At 29.2% G+C, this 27,322-nt stretch overlaps 1 protein-coding gene across 1 annotated transcript in view; it reads right to left on the bottom strand.

The window, feature by feature from the left end:
• Positions 1-27,322, bottom strand: part of LOC106690541 (furin-like protease kpc-1) — a gene marked incomplete at its 5' end in the record, with an annotated part of 130,769 nt that overhangs the window by 96,757 nt on the left and 6,690 nt on the right. The window contains 1 exon segment of the mRNA XM_024358571.2: positions 13,533-13,664. Coding sequence (XP_024214339.1) covers positions 13,533-13,664 — 132 coding nt within the window.

Below are 27,322 nucleotides of genomic sequence, written 5' to 3'. Positions count from 1 at the left end.
TTAATTATTTTTTTATAAAATAAATACATTTGTTTCCAGTTTTTATTTAATATTATTTTTTACAGTTTTTTTCTTGAAATAAATTTATACATATTCTTTTATTTAACACTAGATCGGCCTGGTGGTCTTTAAATGGTTAATATAGAAGCTTTTTTTTGTTTAACAGTTGATTAATGAGGATAATTAATAGTCTTGTGCAAAAGACACCACTAACCACTTACAACGCTATTAATAATGATTAATTATGAATGTAAACAAAATATATATAAATTAAATATAAAGATAAAAACAATAATTTTTAATAAGAGAGAAAAAGAAAAGTTAATATAAAAAAAATGATATTTATAGATTTAATAAGATAAATAATTGGCTTCTAATGGGAAAAACAAAATAATTCAAGCAAAAGACGAATAGAAAAAAAAATAATACAGTAGTAATGTCAATAATAGAATCGATAAATATAGAATTTATAACAGGATATCCTGCAGCTCTGAGCTTAAGTCTTCGAGATGAGGTTGGAATTCCCAAGTTGTAAGTTACTGCCCTTTAACTGTAGGTAACTAGGAGTGGAATTTTATGAACCGTTTTTTTATGAAGTCTTCTGTTAATTCCATTTGTATTTCCTAATGCAATTGGCTATTTCTTACAAATCAAGGGCATCCACTGCAATTCTTAGGACCTTATTTTGAAATTATTGAAATTTTTTCCTTTTCGTAAGAGTTGCTGCTCCACACAACTCACAGACAAACATCAGTAGAGGTCTGACTATTGTTTTATGAATAAGAATAGTTCTTACTGGTTTTAATTTGGAATTCATGTTTACGAGAGGATATTATAGTATTGGTAACCTTGCGAAATAAATTTATGTATTTACCGTTATGATCAATAAAACCAAATTATTTATTAGGTTAAGTAGCGTGAGCTATGTTTAAATCCATAATATTTTTCACTTATATGTTATTTATGAAGATATTTGAAAACAGAAATTATATTTAACACGAAGTGCTGTACAAATATCCAATTTTAAACATAGCCTCAATCCACAATATTTTACATATTAGCAATATGCTGGCTAATGGTTATTGTTTACAGATGCAAATTGGCTAACTAAATGCTAGCGTCGTTTATTTGGATAAAGGGAGGTCGGATTACCCGGGCATTGGCAATAATGGAAGAAAGTGGTATTCTCGTACAGTTAATAAGCGTATAATCCTGCGCTAACCATCAACAACCAAACCGCAGTCAGCTTACCCAACCTAATTCGAAGGTTTAAACTGGTTTTTGCTGTACAGTACATTAAACATTATCGATATTAATGGAAACATACTTAAAATATATAATAAAATTAAAGATAATTGAATAGTAAATGTATTTCTTTTCTATTTCTTTATTACTAGTTCGGACTGGTTACATATTTATAATAACATTTTTTTTTTTAAGGTAATCCACATCGAAGGTGATGTTTGCCAGTTATCTACAGGTGACTAACCATTGTGGGGGGGGGATCAAGTTTTTCATTTTGTGGGACCGCCACTTAATGAAAAAAGCCAACGATCCCTGGCCCCAGGCCGGATTCGAATCGGAGCCGCCCGCAGATCTCAGAACAATTGACCTAGGCCTAACCAACTGACCTACGGACGGTCTGAAATTAGACTTGCTAATTTAAATATTAATATAATAAAAATGTATGTAAAAAATAATAATATAATAAATATTTAACAATTAGACTTGCTTACGGTCGTTGATAGTGTGGAGAATTAGTCTCTTGCAAAAAAAAAAAAAACATTGATTTTTAATATTATAATTACTAAATAATTTTCATTAATCGAAAAAAATAGTAAACAAATAAAATAACATATCAATGAAATAATAATAATAATAATAAATATGTAACAGAAGAATGAAATAATAAACAAAAAAAATGTAACGGTCATTCCATTCACAAATAAGATTTTTTAACACGTTTACCCATTCATTACAATCCCTCAGTTATTTACGTTCACTTGCCTATTTTAATAAGGACTGACTATCATTGAATATAGAATATCACATTTTTTTTTAGAGTGAAACTTCTTTATCAACATCTGAAGAAAAAAAAAATTAAAGTGAGTAAGTTGATAATATGACGCAAGATGGAGTACGGAAGTAAGTGGTGGGCAATGTTTTTTTAAAAAAATTTAACCCATGTTTTGTATTTAAAATATATATAATTCAATAACAAATAAATAAATAAACATTTCTGTTCAATGTTACCAAATAGTCAAAAGGAGTAGTTTGGGGAAATTCTGGTTAAAAAAAATGAATTGTTCGATTAATTCGGTATTATTAACAAAAATAACTAATAATTTACTAATTATAATTATCATTTATAATTTATTGAAATTCCTTTAAAATAATATGATTTCTAAAATTTGCAATGTTTTTATTATATTACTCTTATATTACACTTTTCTTCACAAAAAAAAGCCTGGACCTTTATGGAACCATTTAGAGTTTACTTCAATATCACTGTTATTAAAAATAATAATTATAAATGAGGATTAATTTACAGGAGTAAATTTATAGTTTACTTATAATTAAAAATGAATAGATAATGAAAGTTTTATATATATCAAGTAAAGGGAAGGAAATTTCAAATTTTCTTATTTTAAATAGAATATTTTGGAATTATACTAACTCAAATAAATATTAAATGAAATACTTTTTTTTTGTTTTGTTTTTTACATATAATGACGATTCTAATGGGTTCTTAACAGTTAAACAAGTATTATTTTGTGTAGCAACATCAATTATTGTGGTACTTATTAAAAGTATAGCTATGCTAATGGGAACAGAAAGTTAAACCAAGTGTCTATGAGATACAAATCTTAGTGTGACGCCGACTTTATCGTAAGAAGCCACCCAACAACTTAGGAGTCAGCACTTGAACTTAAGTCGTTTAAACTCCACGATTGCTGTTTTTTCAGCAACTGTTATGCTCCTCCGATACTGTTAGTCACTCAATTTGTTTATGTAAGTACAGTTACATTTATATAGGATGTTTTCATGTAAAATATATTTCATACGATACATACGAAATAGGAGGAGGAAAAAAAAATGAGAATGCATTTATTTGATAATTATCATTAATGATAATTATCAAATAAATGCATTATTGATATGTAATGCATTTATTTGATAATTTAAAAAATTTTACAGCAACAACCTAGAAGGGTCAGAGGTGCAGTATTGGAAGTTCCGTTACTAGACCAACGGTTGTAAAAGGAGATGGTTTATTCAGAATCACTTTTGGCAGTCCGATTTTTACCCAATGAAGATTTTATCCATTTTATGAGGCTGAGTTTCCATTCTCTGTCCACTTAATGTAATAAAATGTAAAATGAGGTAAGAAAAATATAATTAATATATGAAGCCTACGATATCATAAATGTGCAAGTGATAACATAGGCCAAATGTGATATAATGTAAAAATGATAAATGAAGCATACTTTATTGATTATATTAATAAGAAATAAAAATAAATGACAAATAGCATCAATAATGAGTGTCAACAATACTTAAGAAACGGAGTGAGATCTTATAGATGAATTCATCGTACAATTGAGATGTATAGTGATAAAATAAACAGCATGTGATATAATGCAGAAAAGAATTATAAAATATAGATAAAAGTAGTAAGAAATAAAACAACAATGACAAATAGTAAACTAAAATGGGGTAAGAATGGGAGAACAAAAAATAGATAAAAAAAGAATAAGAGAAAAGAGTATGAAGTAGGGAGAGTATACAGAGTTGGGTATAAGTAGTCATAATGTCTGAGTTAATTTTGTTTAATGAGATTTATCAAAGTTATTATGTGAATCTATAGAATTCTTCTGTAGATCTGGATAAAGGGAATTATCCATGACAAGTCCGAAAGCCTAATGAAAAAACTGGTAATTGAAGGTAAATTATCCACACTCGGATAATTATAAATTATACACCACTCGACTATATTCCTACAATTAAATATTTTATAGTCATCAAAATAATGTTAAAATATACCAAATGACACAAAGTTCACGATGACTAAGTCATTTTGAATTGGAAATATAATATAACGTATTTATGATTGTTTAAATATATTTAACTGACTTTTTATAGCCTAAAAACTTAACAATTTTACTCTTTATTGGTATCACAGAGAAGAGCGAAGATCAATCTTTCGCTTTCTGATTATGATTATATATAAATAAAAATTAATTTGTAGTTTAATACTGTTTTGAAATAAAAATTAATAATTGTTTTTGGTCCCAGCATGAGGATTCCTTTAAGCAGAAATTTGTTGATCTACATGAGCCTCATTTAAATGAATAGTATAAAATTTACTTATATGTCCTCTGAAATTACTTTAAATTAATTTATTTCCTATTCCATAAATGTCATACCATAAGATTGATAGAGATTTTTTTAAAGGAATTATTCATAACTGAAAATTTTCTTTTGATTAGTTTTTTTTTGTGCATAGCTGCTCCAAATTTTTTATTTGAGTGTTTCCAATTTCTTGTGGTTTTGTGAAAATAGAAAGGCAATCCATCTTTAATTATGTTTTCCACTTTCTTGTGATTTGTTCTGTCCTGAGAAAAATACGCTTAATAAGGACGAATAATCGAATAAAGTTAAACGTTAATTGAATGGACAGAAATTAATTATACAATAACGTAAAAGGCCAATAACGTTAAGATGCACGTTTAGATCTCAAGAGCTAACCTTTAATTATTTGTCTTGCTCCTTTTTTGGTATTTAATTTTAAAATATATTTAATATTTCATACATTAAGTTGTCACTTCAGATGAGTGGCTACCATACCATATTCTGTAAAAAAAAAAAATATATATATACTTTATCGGCCAATTTTCATGGGGAGATAAGTTTTATCTAAACTTTATATCCGGGTTTAATGATAATTTACCAGTGACGCAATTATGATATAAGCGCCGGGATCTCCCGGAGTCCTGCCCCTTCCTCTACAAGTGAGGCAAAAACTCGGAGTTCAAAACAACCAAACAAACAAACAAACTCGGAGTTCCCCAGGATGAATGTAAATATTGCAAAGAGGAATTATTGAGTATTTACCTAAAGTAACAAAGCACTTTAGATTTATTGTTTTTATTTAATTGTTTCTTTTATTTCTTATTTTGTTATCATTTAATTTATATATTTGTAAATATGGTGTGAATGGGCTCTATAATCCTAACAGGGACCATAGGGCTCAGTCGTTGTTAATGAATATAAGACAGAATGTAATATTACACAATAAATAAATAGAATGAAGTAATAACGAAGTGTTAACGAAGAGTTGAAAACTAAACATCAAACGATAGACTAAGTAATTAACCTTTACATAACCATCACGGAAGTTATACATTGAAAAAAAAAAGGAAAAAGTAAATTCAAATAAAGTACCTGTATATTTCTAGAACGCTGGCAGTTACACTTGCATTTGATGATTAAAGGGATGTTTCAGGTATACACCGAATCCCCAGCGTCCCTCTGTCCCAGGGTAAAAATTCAATTACCCCGGATTGGCCTTATCTCCAATATCCGCCCCCTAGCCAACACTTCTTCTCAGATGGAATGATTTATGTATTTTAATTAAGCCGAAAACATAAACAACAACTTGGCCCACTAAGGGAACCAAGTGAACCAACTGAACCAAGGGGGCGTGGTACAGCCCTAAAAAAGGTCACAGAGTTAATTAAACAGGGATTAGGGGTTGGCACACCTGCGTTGCCCTTCCCAGGGGATATACCCAGACTCTCCTCATTTTTCACCACTAACTTTATTATCTAGGTACAATTTTTATTGTTAGGATCAACTGGATAATTGGGAAAGCTCTAGAGACACATTGAGAGGAGAAAAGAGGAATAAAGAAAAATTAGTGATGTCATTATAATTAAACTATTATGCCTCTTAGCATGCTTTTAAAAAAGCCTTTAATCATTACCGAAATCATAAATTACAATCGTGATAAAAATTCATAAATTTCTATTTTTAAGAGCACCTCTGACAAATAGTAAGATATGTATGTATACCTTGGGCCAAATTTAAAAAAAAAAAAGCTTACAAGGAAAATTTTACTTCATTATAGTTTACAATGAATGCGCTCTTAAAGAAAGCTATTTCTAGTTTAATAAGAAATCTTATCTCATATACTCAAGTATACAAAATTAGGATAACATTGAAATACATTTAAATTGTAGGAAAAAAAAATAAAACCCAGCTATTGTCATAATAACCATGAAAACAAACATTTATTTATAAATTCATACACATTTTTTTTCACTCAACACTACGTTCTATGACTTAACATGTTAGATATTATTTTTTTTCTAAAATTATTGCCTTTTCAATTGTACAATATAGAACTATACTAGATAAAAATAATATTCCGGAAAATTTATCTTTAACTGTTTGACGTTTAGTCGAATTATAAGTTATTTCATTTGTATTAGTTATTAAGTTTATTAATTTTTTACCACTTTTACATTTTTACATACTCTTACTCATGTAATGGTATCTGTGAATGGTTAACCATTTAAAATAATTTGAAGTAAAGGTACTTTGGAAGAAGTTCTTTTGAAAATTAGTCATTTAAGGCCTGTGAAACTAATTCACTAAAGATAAGACCTAGCTGAGATATAACATTACCTAATTGTACATTCATTCAAAATAATTAATTATTCAATATTTTGTAAATTATTTAGCTTATTATGAATGTATGTTATAAGCAATTTAGCTTAAAACTTTTCTAAAAATCTGACCTAAAAAAAATTATGTCATATCACTGTACCACGGGTTACCACTGCATTTGTACCTTGGGCTGGCCCAACATGCAAGTGAACATCAAACACTGCATTCTCTACAATTCAAGCAATTTCTCTGTTAATTTTTCAGGGCTTTAGATAAATTAATTCTTAATGTGTAGACTATTAAGATAATGTAAATTAATTTGAGCAGAGAGGTTGTATTAATTTGTTTAATGTATTCTGACTTATCATTGAACAAAGTCATTCATTGTTGTTTGTTTGTTAGTTTTGAAAGGGCGTTTAACAGCCTGGTCATCAACGCCCGTTGGTTGTTGGTTTTGGTAAGGCCTTGCTGTTCCATAGTCATAGCTTTTGTATGGTGTACTGATCCGCACCAGTGGGACTCATTTCCGTGAGATTTGAAATATTATCTAGCTAAGCAATTATAATTTGTTTAATAATCATTACGATAGTGGAAAGGATGAGGAAACTATGATGAAAAGCAGATAAGTAACTGTTCTAATTTTAAAAATAAGGCAAGATAAATAGATAATTATAATAATTAAAGGCTGATTATTAAGTTAGTCTGATGGATGATAGTTCTTTCTATTACGGGTTCGTCGTTCCTCAACGCCATTGGAACATTTGTTGGTACCCCTAACTGGTTCAGAGTTGATTTTTAGTGACGACACTCTTCAAAAATGTGTTTGACGGTCAGATTGCTATTATATTTTGAACATTTTGGAGTTTCCTCTCCTGGTATGAGATGGATGTGTGTCAGTCGGGTATGTCCTATTCTGAGTCGGGTGATCACTACTTCTTCACGGCGTCTACTTCGGGTTGATGTAATCCAGGACTTCACATCTTTCTTGATAGGTTTCAACTTACTGGGTGGACTTTCATCCCTCATTGCCTGCCATCTTTTATTAATAGATTCCTTTAAAGGGCGAGCAAGTTCCTTTGCAGTTAAGATTCCTGTGGTTCTATCTACCTGGGAGGACTAGCGCTTTTCTAGCAGCTTTGTCGGCCATCTCATTTCCTGTAATACCAACATGCCCAGGAGCCCAGATGAATTAGACAGATTTATCTATTTGTTTTAGCATTATTAAGTATTCATGAATTCGTTGAACGAGTGGGTGAACTGAATACATTATATCTAGTCCTTGAAGAGCGCAAATGGAGTCCGATATTATTATTATATTACCATTTGGTATAGTTGTCATGCAAAAGTGAAGGGCGGGTGCTATGGCATTTAGTTCTGCGGTATTAATATTAGAGAGATGATGTAGTTTTCTCTTATGGGTTGTATTTTGTGTCACAAAGGCAGATCCTGTTACGTTATCTGACTTTAAACCATCTGTATGCATAGCGGTATGTTCTGATAGAGTTTGTAGCAGTTCTCGGAACTTTCCTTGATATTTTGACGTTGTTGTATTTTGTTTGCGGTATCTGGATAGTTGGAGATTTACATTTGGACGTTGGAAGGTCCAGGGGGGGCGTGTTATTTTGTGGTATGTTGATGGCTATTGGCTATATTCCAAATTCAGAACATAAACTTAAAATTGGACTGGTCCTAAAGGCACCTGTGGCAATGCGGATTCCGGTGTTCTGAACGGTGTTGAGTTTGGCTAGGCTTTGGAAGCGAGCTGAGCCATATATATACAAAACTTATATAATTAAGTTTGGAGAAGATTAAGGTTTTTATATTTTCATTACATCATTGATATATCAGCTCCCCATGATGTTTTGCTGAGGACTTTTAAGATTTTAATTTTATCTATGCATCTGTTTCTAAGTGTACTGATGTGGTGGTTCCAAGAAAGACGCCTATCGAATATGAGGCCTAAAAATCTACAATGTTTGGCAAACGGTAACGGATAATCTTGTAGGGTGAGTTCTGGAGATGGAGGTGTTATTATTTTCCTGCAGAAGACACTTAGTTTTTTCGATTGAGAAGGTAAGACCTGATCTGTTTGATCAGTTTTTAATCAAAAAAAGTCATTAATTTATTTTGTGGTATTTCTAAATTAATCATGATCTCGATTCACATTTACATAGACATTGCCCAAGGTAGTCACAACCCAACATAAAAGGGAGGGTGACCCAAGGTACAATTAATGTAATATAAAATTCATTACAAATTTTTTTTTTGGAATTTGGATGATCTAAAGAAAAAATATTTTTAAAATATTGAAAGAAGATAATTGACCGTATGAAGTAGATTGTAGGTAGATAGTCCGGGTGGTGATTAATAAAGGTATCAAAATAGTAAAAGAAAACTATTTATAGCTAACCAACGTTTCGCCCCACTTTGTAGAGCTTCGTCAGGGCTAAATGAAAAGTGGGGTGAAAAGTTGATTAACAATAAATGGATATCTTTTACTATTTTGATACCTTTATTGATCGCAACCCGGACTATCATCCTACCATCTTTAAAAAAATCTTTAAAAAATTCCTCTATTTTTTACTATATAACTCTATAGATTATTCCAAAAGCTATGGAACGTTGAAAACATTGATTCATGGTACGCTGATCTCTACAGCAACAAAGAAGAAAATACATCTTATATTATATTAATCATTTCAAAATGAAAATGCATTGAATATCTCTCCAATTCAAATTTTGGACGGCAGAACTAGCCAACTATGCCGGACGATTAGAACTATGAATGCTATTCGGCAAGAACTGCTAAACTTGGACGGTGTAATCCGATTCCCTAGGGTAAGCTAAGAGAATAGTATTCGTATCAAATAGTTTCGTATCAGTTTACAGGACAGGTTTCAACATAACTATGAAGAAAGCTGATTCTGAATGTCTAAACGAGACAACGGCTAAGTTTGAAGAGTTAAAGATCAACCAATATTTGTTTGTTTATTGTTGCTTAAAGGCGTAAAACCCTCTGGTCAACAACGCCTATAGCATGCTAAAAGTTTTCTAAAAATTAATAATAAGTAAAATAAATAATATATAAATTTAAAAAAATTAAAATCAAAGAGGAGTTATAATTTAGAAAGAAGGCGATGTGCTTTTAAAAATTCAAACACTAATGTAATTTTAGCTTCCTCCTTTTTGAGAACTTCTGATAAATTTGGGGTCAGTCCTATCCTGTTTATTGTTGACAATAAATAAGGTGGGGGTAAGAACGACGGTGCCTCGGCCAGGGAGCGTGAGTGCCTCTCTCAGGCAGCTTTGTCTGCGAGCTCGTTACCAACAATGCCAATGTGACTTGGAGCCCATATGAAAATAATGGACTTACCTTGTTGTGATAGTTTTAGAAGAAAAGATTGAATTCTTATGATGAGTGGATGTTCGGGGTACATGTTTCTCAAACTTTTTAGAGAGCTCAACGAATCTTAGATTATTACAATAGTCTTGTATCAATTACTAAGTTATTGAAAAGCAAAAAATGGAGGGCTAATGCTATTGCGTGGAGTTCGGCGGTGTATATTGAGCATAACTTATGTACTTTAAACTTGGGTACTTAAGCTTTCGAGCTTTCGGATTTGGAACCATCAATGTATATTAAAAAATAATCCGGAATATTTTCTAGAAGACGCAACAACCGTTCTTTATACTTTTATACCAGATCACCCAATGTAACTCCACTTATAGCCAGTAGTTAATTTAGAAGAGGTAGACAGTTGACAGTTGTGATTTCTAAAATATCATATATAGTTACGATATTAATGAATAAGCCAAAACTCAACAATAAGTCTTGGTTTTCATTCATTCCCAATCGATATTAAATTATAGATTGCAAATCAAATTCCTAAACAGCAGATATTGCTAAAACAAAACAGTTAACAATCTACAGGCAAAAGCACAAAAGGTTGTCTTTTAAAATATAAAAACACTGAAAAAGTACTTCAATATAACCATTATCTACTCCAAAATAAGTGTACCCCTACAACTTTTAAAAATACCAGAAAAGGTTCTATTCATTACCTAAATACTTATATAAATAATGATGAATACTTGAACGTGGATGTATATAAAAAAGATGAGGATGATTGGGGGTTCGGCCAGTGAATAACAAAAATAAGTAAAGAATTTTTTATTAGTGCCAACGTTTCGGCCAGGATTCCAAGCCTTCTTCAGGACTAAGAACAAAAAACGAGGTAACAAACTGAATAAAAGATTATACAGAATGATTAGAAATGAGAAATTAAATAACATTATAGATAAATAAAGGATTATAAGAAGATACAGGCTGTATGAGAAAAGTAACATACGGAAATTAAGTAAAAGGAAAGATCAAATAACAAAATACATAGTCAGTAAATATAAGCACAAAACGAAAATTATTTGAAATAAAGTGATGACAAAAGTGGAAAATGAAACATATAAGAAGGTAATTAAAAATATAAGTACAATAACAGGATTAAAGAAATAAAATATAATGGTACATAATCCAAAAAGAATAAAGAAATATAAATATTTCAATTTAATAACAATAATTTAAGATTAAAGTTATGAAAAAAATTAGGAAAAATATCTGTAATTAATATGACAATAGTAATTTACTAATTATTCCTTTTGCCTTATTTCACTTTATATTTTATTCCTTTATTCTAGTATTTTACCTACATATTTCATTAATAACGTATATTTTTTTTTTTTCATTTTTTCTATTAAACTTAAATACTACATTATCATTATTAATTAATAAATAATTTATAAATATTTACTTATTTGTGCTCTTCACTCTAACCATCTTATCCTCATTCATAAATATAAAACGCATTTGTAGTAAATAAGAATGAAAATTAATTGGTACAATTTTTTCAATTGGTTATTTTCAAAAGGAAATTTTATGAAATATTGAATTGAAATCAATGTACTATATAACAAAGAGATTCTCTTTTACACTTGAAAATTCTATCTGGTTAAACGTCCTGACATTTGACGTCATATCGTTTAGACGTCGGGTCCAGATTATTCGGAGTCCGGATGAGTACGACTGCACCTGTCATGGAGTACATTGGTGACAGCTTCGGGCCAGGGAGAACAAATCACCACTAGAATTTATCTGAAATGTTAGAACTTTGTAGAATAGAATTTCCCTGGATTCCAGTAGTAGTGAAATAGACAAAAAATTTTATGGGATGTTCTTACTTATTAGTTAGTAGGAATTAAAGAGGTTCTTACGTCATGTAATATTAATTTTACAGAACAACGTTTACATCGTTCATATTACTTGGAGGTATGAGTGATGATATTTTTTCGCGAATATGAATATCTTGGCTACACAAATTTTTTATAGCTATTTTATGCTAACATTCTAAATTTAAGTTGTAAAAGGTCTGCTGGCTTTTTGGTAAACAGCCTAGAAAATAAACAAAATAAATTTTTAAAAACCCTATCTAATAATTCTGAGAATCTTTATTAATGTAGGGTCGTTTACCCCGAGGTAAGGTTGCTACAGCTTCTTAGATAGTGGTAAGCAAATGCTGCCATGAATCAGAGACAAGTTAGTTGCTGTAGCTAACGGAGTGTACATGGAGATACGCACTAGCACCTTCCATTCCGCTTCCTCAATTTCCCCTACTCCATTTCTACCCTCGGAAATTAGGAAAAGTATTAATTAATTATCCATGTCTCCCTACTTAGGCATTAGTAAAGTTTGCAACGCCTAACGTCAGTGTAATGCTATACTCTCTCTGTTGGTGTAATCATATAAGATGTGTTTCGCAGAGTCAAGAAAAAACATTTTTTTTTGTCTTCCCACATACTTAAAATGTTTAATGAAAAAAAAGCAGCATTTATCAGAATAAAGTGAAATAATACAGATATTATTTCAATTTTTTAATACGATCTATAAAATAATAGTTTTAATTACTATTTATCCTTTATATATCCCTGATTTCCTTGAATAGTGGCACATCAGACAAAAAAGTTTTTCTTTTTTATTTTGTGCTTGACGTATTCAGTATCCGACAGTCTGTAGGATGACCCAAGTAGAGAAAGAAACGCCAGGCTACCGTAATATCTTTGGAATACGTCCGGTTAAAAAATAAATTAAAACATTATCTTTTATGAGATCTCCTACTACTGTTCAAAGAAAGCTCCGATTATTTTAACATAAAGAAATAAACCGTATTTTCCATACATCTTATTTTCCATTATTCATTGAAAAATTCGACCAATAAACTTATTAGGAAATTAAAATTTAATAAACTAATCCAAAACTTACAAATTATCGGTACATCGTCGCTATGAAATCTCGTTGCACATAGTAAAATTTTATCTCATTTAAAAAAAGTATGAAACTTAATTCTTCATTCTAGTGAAACGTCGACAAAATTTTTGAAGTCAGAAAAAAATGTATTATGTATGCTACAAAATAATCATTGAGACATGATATTTTAGTTAGTAAGACAAAATTAGAATTTTTTTTATTTTCGAAAAACTACATCAGAAAAATTAACATAAAACAAAATATCGGTTTTCCATTTTGTTTTTAAATCCAATTGAATTTTTAATTTAAATACATTAAAATGAAATAGAAGGACTCATTTAAAAAAAAAACTTACTGCTTTGTTATAATTGTTTTGTTTTTTTAAACTTCGAAGAAGAGTTCATAACATAAATTAAATGATCGCTAATTATATGTTTGGTTAATTAAAAGTGTATGTGGAATAGAAAACAGAAAAAGGATGAACATAGAATATTTATAAATAGTATCCTTTGGCTAAAGCAGGGAATTCTATTTACAGGTGTAAAGATAAACATAAGCTACTCACGAGATACCACATTTGTGGCCACCTCTGGTCGTTGAGGTAAACGTGTTTTTCGTCGGAGATTCCCAGGTCTTTTCGTGTCTGGAAATCTCTTTTCCGTCTTCTCCTCGCTCTCTGCTGCTTGGCCCATTTGACCTGGAACACGAAGGTTAGACCTTAGAAGTAATATAAAGAAGCACTTATAATAATTAGTTGTCTAATTTTAAGAAATGGATATTAATTAAAAAATATATTTTTATAAGGTATATATTTTAATCAAAATAAATTACCAGTAGCGTATGTGATTCTTTTAGAAATATTTATCAATAATTTATAACATTACAAATTTAATTTTGCAAATATTCATAGATGTATACCTAAATTAAAATAAATAACAATATGTTAATAAAGTACATATATCATAAGGATTATTTTTTTTCCTGTGTGGATGGCATTGGTTTATACCATACAGCCAAATAAAATTAACTATATTATATGAGGCCTTTGTAAGACAGTTTGCTCAATTCCTTTGTTACTACTATTATTTATTAAGTTAAATATATCTGATTTACCACTATACTATATCATAACTATATTTGAAATACATTTTAGTTTATAGATTTCAAAGATTCATGGATATAACATATTTTTTGTAAAGTATGTTACTTTTAATATTCCATAATATATATTTTTTATATATTTGACTTGTATTTAGATCTTTGAAAAATATTTCTGGTTGTTTTCTGTATGTCAGACGTCCAATGATAATATGTTTAAGGGTCTCGTTACCGCAACAATTTTCGCATTGAAAAGTTTTAATTATGCCTATTTTGTGCAGATGGATGTTGTAAATGATTCGTCTTAAGTATAATATAATTTTTTTATGATGTCTTTCGCCATGTTCGCTATGTCGCTGGTGAGAACGACGGTTTTCAAATAGTATGATGAAATATATTTTTATAGACTTCCCAGTGGAGTTCCACCGATATTGTTTTTGCCAGTTTTCTATTTGATCTAATTTAATTATTTTATAATTATCGGTGTAAGGCGACTCAGTGTCTACGGCTGACCTCTGTTAATGTATTATTTATTGTTTATTTAGCTACTTTGTCAACTGCCTCACTATCTGGGATCCCTGAGTGATTCTTAATCCACTTAAATATTAATTGCTTATTTCACTTTATGGCTTTATTTAAGAATACGAATTATTTAATTAGTTACAGTAATTATACTGCATATACCTATTTATAGAACTAATTTAATATGATTCTCAAATCTGAGAGAAACAAAGAAAAATAATAGATAATAATTGAACACATTTCCAATGTTCTAAAATCTAAATCTCTTCTACAAGATTTCCAAGACATTAATGATCCAACAGTTCAGTCGTCGGTTGTGACCCAATAGTTGTGCAACTGTTTGAACGAGAAGCCAAGTTGACGAGCACGGATAACCGAAGAAGCCGAGTTCTCCTTAACTGATTCCTGGACACTTGGTGACCCAGGCCGCAGGTCCTCGGGTAAATATTCCACTTGGGCGGAGGGAACTTTCTGCTACACTTGACGCTAATGATTTAGCCAGGGGATCGATAAGCTAGGATCCACTATCTACTCTAACTGCCTTGTCAACTCTAATGTATTGAACTTTCAAAATTGTTAATTATATAGTACATAAAACGTTAATTAAATATTAAAAAGTAAACGAGTGTCTCATTCCGTATAAAAAAATAAACTTCAAAACTTTTTCTTCACTCTTTAATAATTTTTTATTACTATATTCTCATACTGCACTATAGATTTTCCAATACTACTTAAGTATCGACATTATCAATTATCCTATTTTTTTTCCTGTTATTCTTTTGTTTTCTTTTCTCCTATTGTTCTTTATGATTGTCATCTTGTTATTCTTCACTTCTTTCTATAATAATTATTTTTTATTTAATTTCTCGTCCAATATAAAATTTACTCTAATTATAATAATTATTATTATAAAATTATTTTAGCTCACTCAAATTTATTATAAACATGTTTATTATACATATAATACCAGACGACTAGTATGAGACCATACATACAGAAAAAAAATCATAAGCTAAAGGCAAAGACAAACATTTTTCCATGAAATTTCAAATTAAAACTAAACACATATAACTATAATTTAAAATACCAAAAATGTGAAATATGATACGTTTATATTTGTGTGACATAGCGATTTATGTTCTCCCCTTTGAATTTGAATCAGATTTGATTAAAAAGTTAGAAAAATAATTTATTTTACTATTAAAAAATAGAAATTTTAAAATCGCTTATAGTTAGATATTTATTGTCTCAAAATACCGTTATTCCACTGACTCCCTCTGCTCTACATTTCCGATCAGGAACATAATTCCTCAAAACTTTTAGCTTCATGAATTTCAACAGATCGTTACATATATCAAAAGTTCCGTTAAAAATTGTTAAGTACTTAAAGGGAATAAAGGAGGTTAATAAATGTTGGACGACAACTTCAGAATGATATTTTTCTAAAACGACTGGAACTAACTTTATTGGTCTTTCAGATCTTATGCTTCTTTAACGAGCCCGTAACTTGAGTTTTTTTTTTTAATTTGTTGTATTTATCTTTTTTGTAATTAAAAGAAATTGAAATCCAAATACCATCTTTCAGCGACTCATATGCCAGGGCCTTCATTATATAAAAAATCTAAATCATCTTCTTTACCCCTTCTTTTCCATACAGTTCTATAAGCATTTGTTTTATTGTTTTTCCTTAAAGTTAAGGGTATACTTTTTTCAAGATTACAGGTAATAAGGTTATACATGATGTAGAAGAAGACTCAAAATTGAATCCTGGTTCGATTTTGATCAATAGGATTTTTGGTTTTCGACAAAGTCAGGAAGAAAATCGTCAAAAACAGTTAAAATGAGATCTTTAACGGTTACTGATGATGTACTCTTTCAGTAAGCGTCCTATCAAAAATTGTCCCTATATGAATTCATTTTAAAATCTGATTTACTACCAGAATTTGTAAACAAAAATATTTAAAAAAAAACTTATTCCAGAGTAAAGGCCTACTGGAGAAGGCTTAAAAAATCACAAGTACCATGAAAAGATACTATATTCCACATTTATATTCGAGGGAATTCATTTATATATATAGAATATTTCAGTACCAATTTTTTGATTTTATTTTCACTTGAATATAAATGTGGAGTGTAGTATCTTTTCTAGCCTTCTCCAAGGGACCTAACTCTGGAATAGAAAAATATAAATATACATATAAAGGGGGCAGGGTGGTATAGGGGTAAGGCGCTATGCTACTAACTCTGAGGATCCAAGTTTATCTTTATATATACATAAAAGTTTATCGGTTTCAAGCTCAATTTAATTATACTGAAGAAAAGAATTCCAATCCCTAATTAATCGGACATCATAACTTCATTCACCCTAAAAAATACCTACAAAATAAGTTTGAAACGTTGGCAGATCTATAATAATGAAATAGAACAATGAGTTTTATTTTTTGACCCAGAGAAAAAAAATCTTACAAATTATTTATTATCAGTATATCGCTAAAATAATAATTTTCATGACACAAATTACCAAAATTATTAAATATTTTGATTTTTTTACACAGATAAGAGAAGATTGTGGTGAAAATAAATTAAACTGGAGAAATTAGCAGCAGCTGCGTTCGTGAGAAGTGGTTAAAAAGTGAGAAGATTGAAGCGAAGTGAAGCCACTCCGAATAATGTTGGATTGGAAACTTTAAGTATTCAGGAAGCTAATTAAAGTTCGCTTCGATCCTCTTCAGCTTCAAGGGGAGGGAACGAGGGTGCCAACTTTTCGATTGGCAGTTACAAGTCGATGAGGTATGCAGCGAGAAGGCTAAAGTGTGATGTGGTTGGTAAGCATCAATAAAACAAACTATAAAAACTAAATAAAACTGCCTATGAAAGGAGATCGACGATTGGAGAACACTTTAAATTATTATCCAAAAGTTTATTACTTAAAATTATTATTATTAGGTGTACAAGTGAACATTGTCTGCACAAGAATTTTTTTTTTTTTGTATATACCTGTCCCCAAACCGAATTTACGCTTCTTCATTGAAAAAATTGACTGATCAATAATTATTGATAAGTTGACATTTCGTTTAGTACTGAAGCATAAATTTGTTTAAGGAACAGGTGAATAGCAAAAAAAAATTGTTATTCCTAAACTTATCACTTGTACAGGTTGATTTTTAACCCATTTATTTATAATTTACTATAAAATGTGTACTTTTTGAGTTATTCACAAGTAATGTTTTATTTACTTTATGGCCGTTTTCCTGTTGGTTTTGTTTTATTTTTGGAATTAAATATGTATACGCAAAAAGTTAAGGATAAGACGATTTGGTTCACAATCATCATGAAAAATCTTCATTTGTTTTGATTTTCAAAGGGTCTAAAATCCATTTTGGGAGAGTATTGTTCATTGTTTATTTAACCTTCTCCAAACTCTACTGTTTGTATTGAAGCTCTACTGACCGTATTGTAGCATCTAGCTCTGGAATTCCAATGGAATAGAGTACAGTTTTTGTGCTTTGCTTACATTAAAAATTTATATGGGACACTTATTTGTTCTAACTCATACTCAAGGTAAAATCATAAGAAAAAAACGCTATATTTTAAGGTTTTTGACGATTTTGGCATTAGGTGTTGCAAATCGGAAAAAAAAACTGATAACTAAATTATTTTAAAATTATATTTTTCTAATTAATCAAAAACCATAATTTGAGTTACTTCGGTCGGCCGAGGAGACAAATTAGTAGCTATGTTGATGTCGCATCAACAAATAAATTTCTGTATTATGATTACGGATTATAACAAGAAATTAAGTGCCCAAATGATTTTGTTTTTATGGTTTGTTCGATTTTCCATACCGTTTGCACGTAAAAAATATTTTTAATAAATGTTTCACGTCTTTAAGACACGTTAGATCATAACCTATATTAATTCGCCTTAAAAAAACAGATTTACTATTAACGCATTTATTTACGAATAAACGTAGCAAAATATGATGGGTAAAGAAGGGGAATTGAATGAAAAGATATAGTGACGAGGAGACAGAAAAGTAAATATTTCGTTGGCAACTAAAGAATCTATTTCAAAATAGCATTTTATTTTTAATAATAAATTTCTTATTATGCTGAAAATGATTTATAAAAGGATATAAAGTAATAACTTATTGTATTTGATGACTGTATTGTGACTTGATGTTACATTAATTAAAAAAAGAATAACTTCAAGGTATGCCCCCTATGTTGCCGATTTGGCCAGAACCAGAAACCAATCCTTCATAATAAACTTCCCAACCACCCAAACCAACTCGTTTCTAACCTGGGTTCTCCTTCACTACCTAATAATCCTCCTAGGCGTCTGAAAAGAAGATGGCCTCGAGATCTTCTCCTTTAGAAGTGTTTTTTGAGTTCTATCAATGGATTGATGAGCCTACCAAGTATAGGTAGATCCTCCACATGTTTGTATCATGTCATAATATCACTTACAGCAAATTTACTTGATGTGTATATATGTATACAGTTGTAAATAACAATAAATAATTTATAAAAAAAAAAAAATCTTCAAGGTAAATTTAGATGCATTATGTACTAAACATAAAACGGGTTTTATTAATTTTCAATTTTTCATGAGTGTCCATTTAGAGAAGTAAATTTATCTTTAAATGAGGAAATTTTTTCTAATCAGGTCCGTTGAGAAGGGGTCGAAATTTCAACAGCCCAAGCCGAGGTACTTGAAATTTGTTCGATGATAGGTCCCCATTACAATGGAAAAAGTTACAGAATTACATATTTTATTAAAAATATTAACAGAAAAAATAAATAGATGATTAATACAAAGAAGTTGAATATTTTCTAAAAATAAATATGAATGAATCGATAATAATTGGACATAACAAAAAATTTCTTTGAGCCTGGTTACACAATGGTCCTTCTTATTGGTCTTATTGTGCACACAGCAAGAAGAGGAGGCGATGGGGGAACCACCCCTACTATAAGCAGACTAATAGATTCCTGGGGGTTCTCTTATGAGGAAATCCAAGCCAATGACTCATCTATTCCAGAGATTGGGAAGGTGACTCACAATGGAGTAAGATTGATCTATTCAATTTCAGATCTAGCAATAAGAAGTCATATAACAATGAAAGCATGCTTCTATGACAACTTATTCAAGTAGAATATTCATAAGTGAGATCGGAAAGAATTAGCTTAAGAAACATAACATTTTAAAGGACATCTTGAAGTTGTTGTTATGTATAAGTGGATAGCATTAGTAGTACTTAAAATACAAAAACTTCATAACTCACACTTGTAAATATAATTTTCATCTTTTATCTGCCCAAGTTGCATTGAATGTTATTCTTAGATGTCAGGGTCTATTAGTACAAGAACCCAAGAAGAGAAAGAAGTCAGTTAGTTCACCCCAATTTTTGATTACTTTAATGAAAACTATGCATAATTACTAGTCAAAATTGATGAGTTTACCAAGTATAGGTAGGAGGAATAAAAAATGGCGACTTAAAAAGGTTAAGAATAATTAATTTTTCATTCGGAGGCCTATAACTTTACTAAAAACAATAGAAAATCTAAGAGATCATCATTTAAAGTAGAGTAAATTTGCTAAACTGTAAGCCCTAATAGAGCTATTTACGTTCAATAGTTCTCTAGATATAGCCTCTTAAAAAGCATCGTTTCTTAAAAATCATTTGAAAGATTAGTAGTTAGTTAATTTATTTTGAGAAATCTATATCTCAGGAACTATGTGACGTATAGATGTCTATTAGCACTCAAATTAAAGCTAGTTTAACGTACTATAAAGTAGTTGATGACCTTTGCCGGACGTACTCTATTAGGGCTCATATTTCAGCAAATTTACTCTACTTTAAATAATACACTTTTAGAATTTCTAGTGTTGTTGGTAGTTTTTAAGACATAGAGCTCTGAATGAAAAATTAATTTTTTTTAATGTTTTAAAACAGCCGCTATTTTTTATTCCCCCTACCTATACTTGGCAGACTCATCAGTTTTGACTAGTAATTATATATTGTTTTAATTAAAGTAATCAAAAAGTGGGTGAAATAACTGCATTTTTTACTTCCCGGCTCTTTTACTAATACCACTTTGGTAAAATGACGTTCAAAAACTAAATATTAAAAAAATAAAATAAAAAATGCAATTGTAGCCAAGCTTAGCACATCTAGTTTTTCTGAATAATATTTTGATATATCACAATATTTTTATTAAAAACATTCATGAAATAGTTGGAATAAAAATAAAATAAAAATTTGTTTTCGAAAAAGCTATTTATAATAATAATAATGAAAAATAATAATAATTTACTAATAAGTAATTATTATTATTTATAATAATATATAAATAAGTTAAAAATATGTTTAATTTATCAGTTGAATTTATTATATACCATCTATGTTTTTCTGTAAACAGTAAAAATCCCTTAAAATTTACTGTCCGACCGACAGCTGTAAGTCGAATCAGTTTATATATACAAGAATAAATAAAATTCTTTATTACAGTTTTATTGCAGACATAAAAACCCTTTCCTTATTTGATGGTGATCCTCTACCAATAAAATAAAAAGAGTTAAATAAGATTTTGGCTTATAACTGTAACCATAGTACCCAAGGGTATGTTAAAGGGAACGTTGATTTGGAAAGTTCAACAGATTAATATATATGAATAGCTAACATTATTTAATTAGTGAATATAAATGAAGAGAATTTATTTATATTAAAAATTAGATGAAAGAATTATAAAGTAGGTTAAATACTCGGAATACAGAGGTTAAGTTAAGTTAATTAACTGTGAAGTTAGATAGGGTAATACTGAAATAAAGATGCAGGTAATGTAAATTAGAAGAAAAAAGTAAAGATTGCGCTTTCAGAAAAGCTCATATCACATCAATAAAGTATAATTTAATTAATATATCATTATTAATTTTTTTTATAAAATAACAAATAATCCAGTACATATAAATAATTTTTATTTTAAATTAAAATAATTTGTAGTTAGATTGAAAAAAAAATCTCACTTTAAATATATATAATACATAAACTATTTTCTTAAATATATAAATCAAATTACTAATGATAGGATCGAATAGCCTTGTTATGTAACGAATCTAAAAAATTTTAACGTGAAAATATGCATACTGTTAATTCTAATGACTCATAATACAAACGGCTTCTCAATTGTTTCTAGACTATTCACTGGTTTATTTATTCTCATCAATTTTTTTATCTTAGAATGTTTTATACTGCTATATAACATAAAATCAATTGATGCTGTAGGATGATGCCAGAAAAACATTAAATAAATAACAACTATTTCACCATTTCACCGTTTTTCAAATTCCTTAATATTCTTTCCTGGGAGTTCTATTTTTGTTTTGTTTTTTCTAAATTTCCTTTCAGGGGTTTTATTTCTTTTTTTTTTTGTTTCAAATATATCCTTCCTTGGAAGTTTAATTTCTGTTACATTTTTTAATACTAAAATATCTTTACCGGGATGTTTTATTTCAGTTAACATTCTTTATTTAACTTTTTTCTAATATATCTATTCCGGGAACTTTATTTCTTTATTAAAAAGACAAAATATTTTTCAAGGAAACTTTTTTTTCCGTATACTAATTAAAATATGATATTATTGGACATTTTTTTTTTTTTTAGTTTTCCATCTCATTTATCACTAACAATTAAAGATAAATCGACAATTTATCACTTTTTATGAACGACCACTGATACATTTTACCACTAATATAAAATAAGAATTAGTATCATTATGTTATTAAACTTCAAGAATAACCTTTAAAATTTTTAAACTCTTTATTAACTTATTAGCAGAAACGTTTCGGACTTCTGTCCATTATCTAGATTACTATTTATAATTTATTTCAATATATAAAAATAAAATCATTTTAACATCATTAACCTAATGAGACCATCTTATAACTAATTGCAAATTATGCTTATTAAATGAAAATGGATTAATCAATAATATATCTGATTATGAATTGAATATTTAACATTTTGAGAAAAGCTAAATAATCTGCTTCATCTATTCAGAATTACCTAGCATTTTCTGATAATTTTAAAATTGTTGCAAATCAGCAATTTATTTTCTACGTTATCCTAGAAACATAGTAATATAATAAACCAGTAACTGTCCCTGGTTTAAATTTATGTTGTTTAGAATTAGTAGTTTAAACTGCTAATTCAAGTCAACTGTTTTCCTACCCCTAACTCCTAACTTGAGTTAGTAAAATGGTCACTAAAACTGACTAACTAATCTTTGTTGTTAGCCAAGATATAAATATAGTAAATTAAAATTCAATCATAACAAAATTATATTTCAGCCATTATATTATGCAATGTAATGAGCATACTTTTTCAGAAATTAGAATTGCAAAAAAAAAAAATAAATAAACAATATTGTTATTTTGATCAACAAAAACAAGTAGTGATATTGTAAACATGGCATTCATGATACTCGTTTCATACAAAAAATCAGAATAATTCTGTCTGGTTACTTTTTTTTGTAAAAAAGTGAAATTGAGAGATAATCATAAAATTATTTCTTATTCAACTAATAATAATCTAAATAGAGTATGTACTTTCAATTATTCTTCGCTATGTCTAAAGTTAATTTTAGGTTCACAATTTCGATGGACTTTTATATGGACCCCAAATAACAGTATCCACTGGCTGGGTGGACTTCGCAGAGGTCCTGGACCCACAGGGTTGACTCGCGGCTTCAATAACAGAATAAATAATTATCTGCAACAGACGGATTCGAATCCTGGTCCTTGGAATTAGTAGCACAGCACTTTATTCACTGACGTTTCGACCTGAGTTTCAGGTCTTCATTGGGGGGCTTGCAGCAAAGGAGTCTTAGCTAAAATTTGAGTTTAAACGTTGACATGAATAAATATTTTTTGTTTATTTATGTTCTTTTTATTGACTGCAACTCCTGACCATTTTTTCCAATTATTAATCTACGATCAACTATCTACATCTCATATCTAAATGTTAATAATTACACCGTTACTTGGTTGAACTGTGCATTAAAGAATAAATGGTTCCAATATTATGATTTTTTTTAAAGGTTTCAATAATTGCAAACACACTAAGCAGTTTGTGAACTAACCGCTCGCCCTAGAAATTAAACTCTTTCAGTCACGCTTTAATTCTAAACCCGGACCAAATGATAAAGGAGCTAAGCCGGATCGGTTTACTTCGACCAGATTCCACCTTTTGATAAACACGTTCCTATCGTATGATAATAAAAAAAGAAAAAAATCCTTATAAAACCTGAAATAACCTGCTAAACCTAAACAAATACTGCTACGATCGAAATAGGAGAGGTTTCAGGAATTTCATCCTCTGTCATAATACAGATAGCTGTTAAATAATACAGATGGTTGGAAACATTCCCAGAAATCTATTGGGATCGATAAAAAACAGGGGTTTGAGTAGGCAGGAATTAAAATATTTCAGGACTAAAGTTAAAAGTAGGTTGTAACAAAATAAATAGCGCATAAATACAATTTATTTTTAAGAAGATTATTTAATGTAATTTACAACTGTATAAAATAATAAATACAATAAGTAAATATGTGGTAAATACGATGAATTATCACTTAATTTATTTTTTGTTTATTCATCATCTAAATGACTATAAAAATAAGTAATCGTATTTGAACATGAAAAACAAAGATTTGAGACTTCCCTAAATCAAATTTCACATCAATAAATATTTAAATCTAGAATCAAAATTCTCCGTAAACTCTTCTATACCTCTATAGGTTTAATGCTTACATGTTTAATATCTTTAGCACACAAAATATCACCATTTCACAAAATAATAGACAGTTTATCGTTTTAGACCACTTGTTCTTTTAACTAAAAAAACAAAACAAATTTATTTGTTTTGTTTACAACCGATAAAGTTGAGAGGTCAAATAAGAGGTTTGATTACGGTTTTAATGACATTTGTAGAGGTTGTAAACTCCTGATTTTTCAATTTCAAGTATGCTCACATAGAAAGAAAATTGTAGGGGGTCCTAACGGCTGAATAACTATGGATTTAAAGAGTTCTGATTAAATATGTTCACTTTATATTCAATTTTTGTTAGGACCTATGAGTTTTTAATATATTAGTTTTATGCTATTAAAAAAAGCAATTAATATTCACTCTTTTGAATAAAATTACTATTGCTTATTTACAAAATTGAAAACATTTTAATATTAGAGCCACAAATTTCAATTATAAAATCCTGTTTCTCGATTACGGATATATTATTAAAATGGATAAAATAAAGTGGAATCATTCTTTCACAAAATTTACCAGACATTTTTTTTTGTTGAACAGACCTCGACTAGATGTTTAAAACATGTTTTAAAACTCGATGTTTTAAAACATCGACAAAAAACATCGATGTTTTTCAACATCGATGTTTTTTTTTAACCATTTCTGTAACATAAAGAATGTTCTAAAGACTACGCATGCTCCGGCCAGTCAGAAGTGCTTTTTCAATCAACCAATAGGACATGAAATCCAAAAAACATCGATGTTCTAAAATATCGTTCCTTACAATACATTACTCAAAAAACATCGATGTTTTTGAACAACTATTTCAGAAACATAAGGTCTGTTCCAAGGATCACGCATTCTACGGCCTGTCAGAAGTAGGTTTTGGAACTAAGAATCCGACATCGACAACAAAAAACATTGATATTTTTAAAATATCATTGCTTAAAATACATTACTCAAAATACATCGATGTTTTTGAACAACTATTTCAGAAACATAAGGTCTGTTCCAACGATCACGCATTCTACGCACTGTCAGAAGTGCTTTTTAAAACAAAGAATCCGACATCCACTAAAAAAAACATCGATGTTTTAATATATCGTTCCTTACAATACATTACCTAAAATACATCGATGTTTTTCAACAACTATTTCAGAAACATGAGGTCTGTTCAACGATCCCGCGTCCTACGGCCTGTAAGAAGTGCTTTTTCAATCGAATCCGACAACGAATAAAAAAACATCGATGTTTTAATATATTGTTCTTTACAATACATCACTCAAAATACATCGATGTTTTTGAACAACCATTTCAGAAACATCGATGTATTTTTGGCAAAGATTTGTATGCAATGGTATTTTAATATTGAGCAAAGATATTTTAAAACATCGTTGTTTTTCTAGTCGTAATTTATCTCTATCCTGTCGTTAGCGTGAAGGTTGGAGGTACTTTTTTATTCGACTACATTGTTGATAGGAATCTATTTATACTGGAAATTTTTGTTTTCATTTAGTTACTTTTGGAAAAAAAATGAAAAATTGGGACAAAACAACGATGTTTAGTAAACATCGGCTTAAAAACATCGATGTTAAAAACTTCTATGTTTTGGGTAAAACATCGATGTTTTCAAAACATCGACATCGATGTCGCATCCCTAGTGCTGTCACAACCAACGGTACAATCTATAGACAGTGTCTAATACAAAACAAAATCCTATTTTTTTTTTTGTTATATGCGCAACTATTCAAGCTAAGTAGAAATGTGAATTATTCTGACCGTAGTTTGTGTGTGATTAGAAATTCAGATTACAGTTACATAATAGTCAGTATGTTTATATATATGGTTAGAATACAAATAAATCATATTAGAATACGCATATAGTTTCATATATTTAAGGAAGAAACATTGAATAACTTTTTCTTTGCATTAGCGTTTCCTGAAGCAAAGATGAGATGGAAGGAGGCTTTTGGTTAGAGGAGACGTGCTTAACTGAATAGGCCATTCATCAAGGATTCTGCCAGCTCAAGCTTTCCGCTGGCTAAACGTTTATATACAAGAATTACCATCTTATTCGATAACCCCTCCACAGGCTATATTAGATTCACAGATTAGAAATGAAATTATGTAAAAGTTATTATAAACCCCAATATAAAAAAAACTTCATTCAATGCTATGCCATTCCTTCATAAAGATTTGATGAATACATCGATAAATAAATTATATATTATTATTTTTGCTTTCGCATTTTATTTATTTTTTTTGGCTTAATTACAATCTTTTAAAATATCTAAATTTTTTTAACTAAACGACCTAAGAAAAATAAACAATCCAGAGTTTTTAGCAAAAATTAAAAAACTTATTATTTTGTTATATTTCTCACATACAGCGATTATGAAACAAAGAGCAATTTAGATAACCCAAATTTAAGAAATAAAATAAGATATGTAAATTGTTAATTCAGCCTTGAGAAGGTTTTCAGAAATATCAATCTCTTTTTCTTAGCCTAATATAGAGGTTCGTAAGTGCGTAAAAGGATAAAGCAATCGAAGGCAGTAGTATATGTTAGTATATATTTGTCATTAATATTATGCAGGTGTATGTATGTACTGTATAAATTTAATAATAAAGGAGGTTACGAAAAAAATAAAAATAATAAAAAATTAGAAGGATAAAAATATAATAAAAGTATCTCAGTTCTATTGTTGACACAACATAATTACATTTTTGAATGCCAAGTACATGTATTTTATTTGCTTCAGTCACAATAAAAGGAGGGTGAGAAAAAAAATAAACAATTAAGTCCATAGAAACCATGGAAACTACATGTTCTCTGCCATGATGTCTACATTTACGAAATAAAACTATTATTTTTATAACTTTAAAAATGTATTAATCTGTTCTTACCTATTTATTTCAAGAAAATATA

This window comes from Halyomorpha halys, unplaced genomic scaffold, assembly GCF_000696795.3.
Source record: "Halyomorpha halys isolate HHAL.00 unplaced genomic scaffold, Hhal_1.1 Scaffold51.1, whole genome shotgun sequence".
Taxonomy (NCBI): Eukaryota; Metazoa; Arthropoda; class Insecta; order Hemiptera; family Pentatomidae; genus Halyomorpha; species Halyomorpha halys.
The sequence above is the reverse complement of the archived record's forward strand: the minus strand, read 5'-3'. Positions and strand labels throughout refer to the sequence as shown.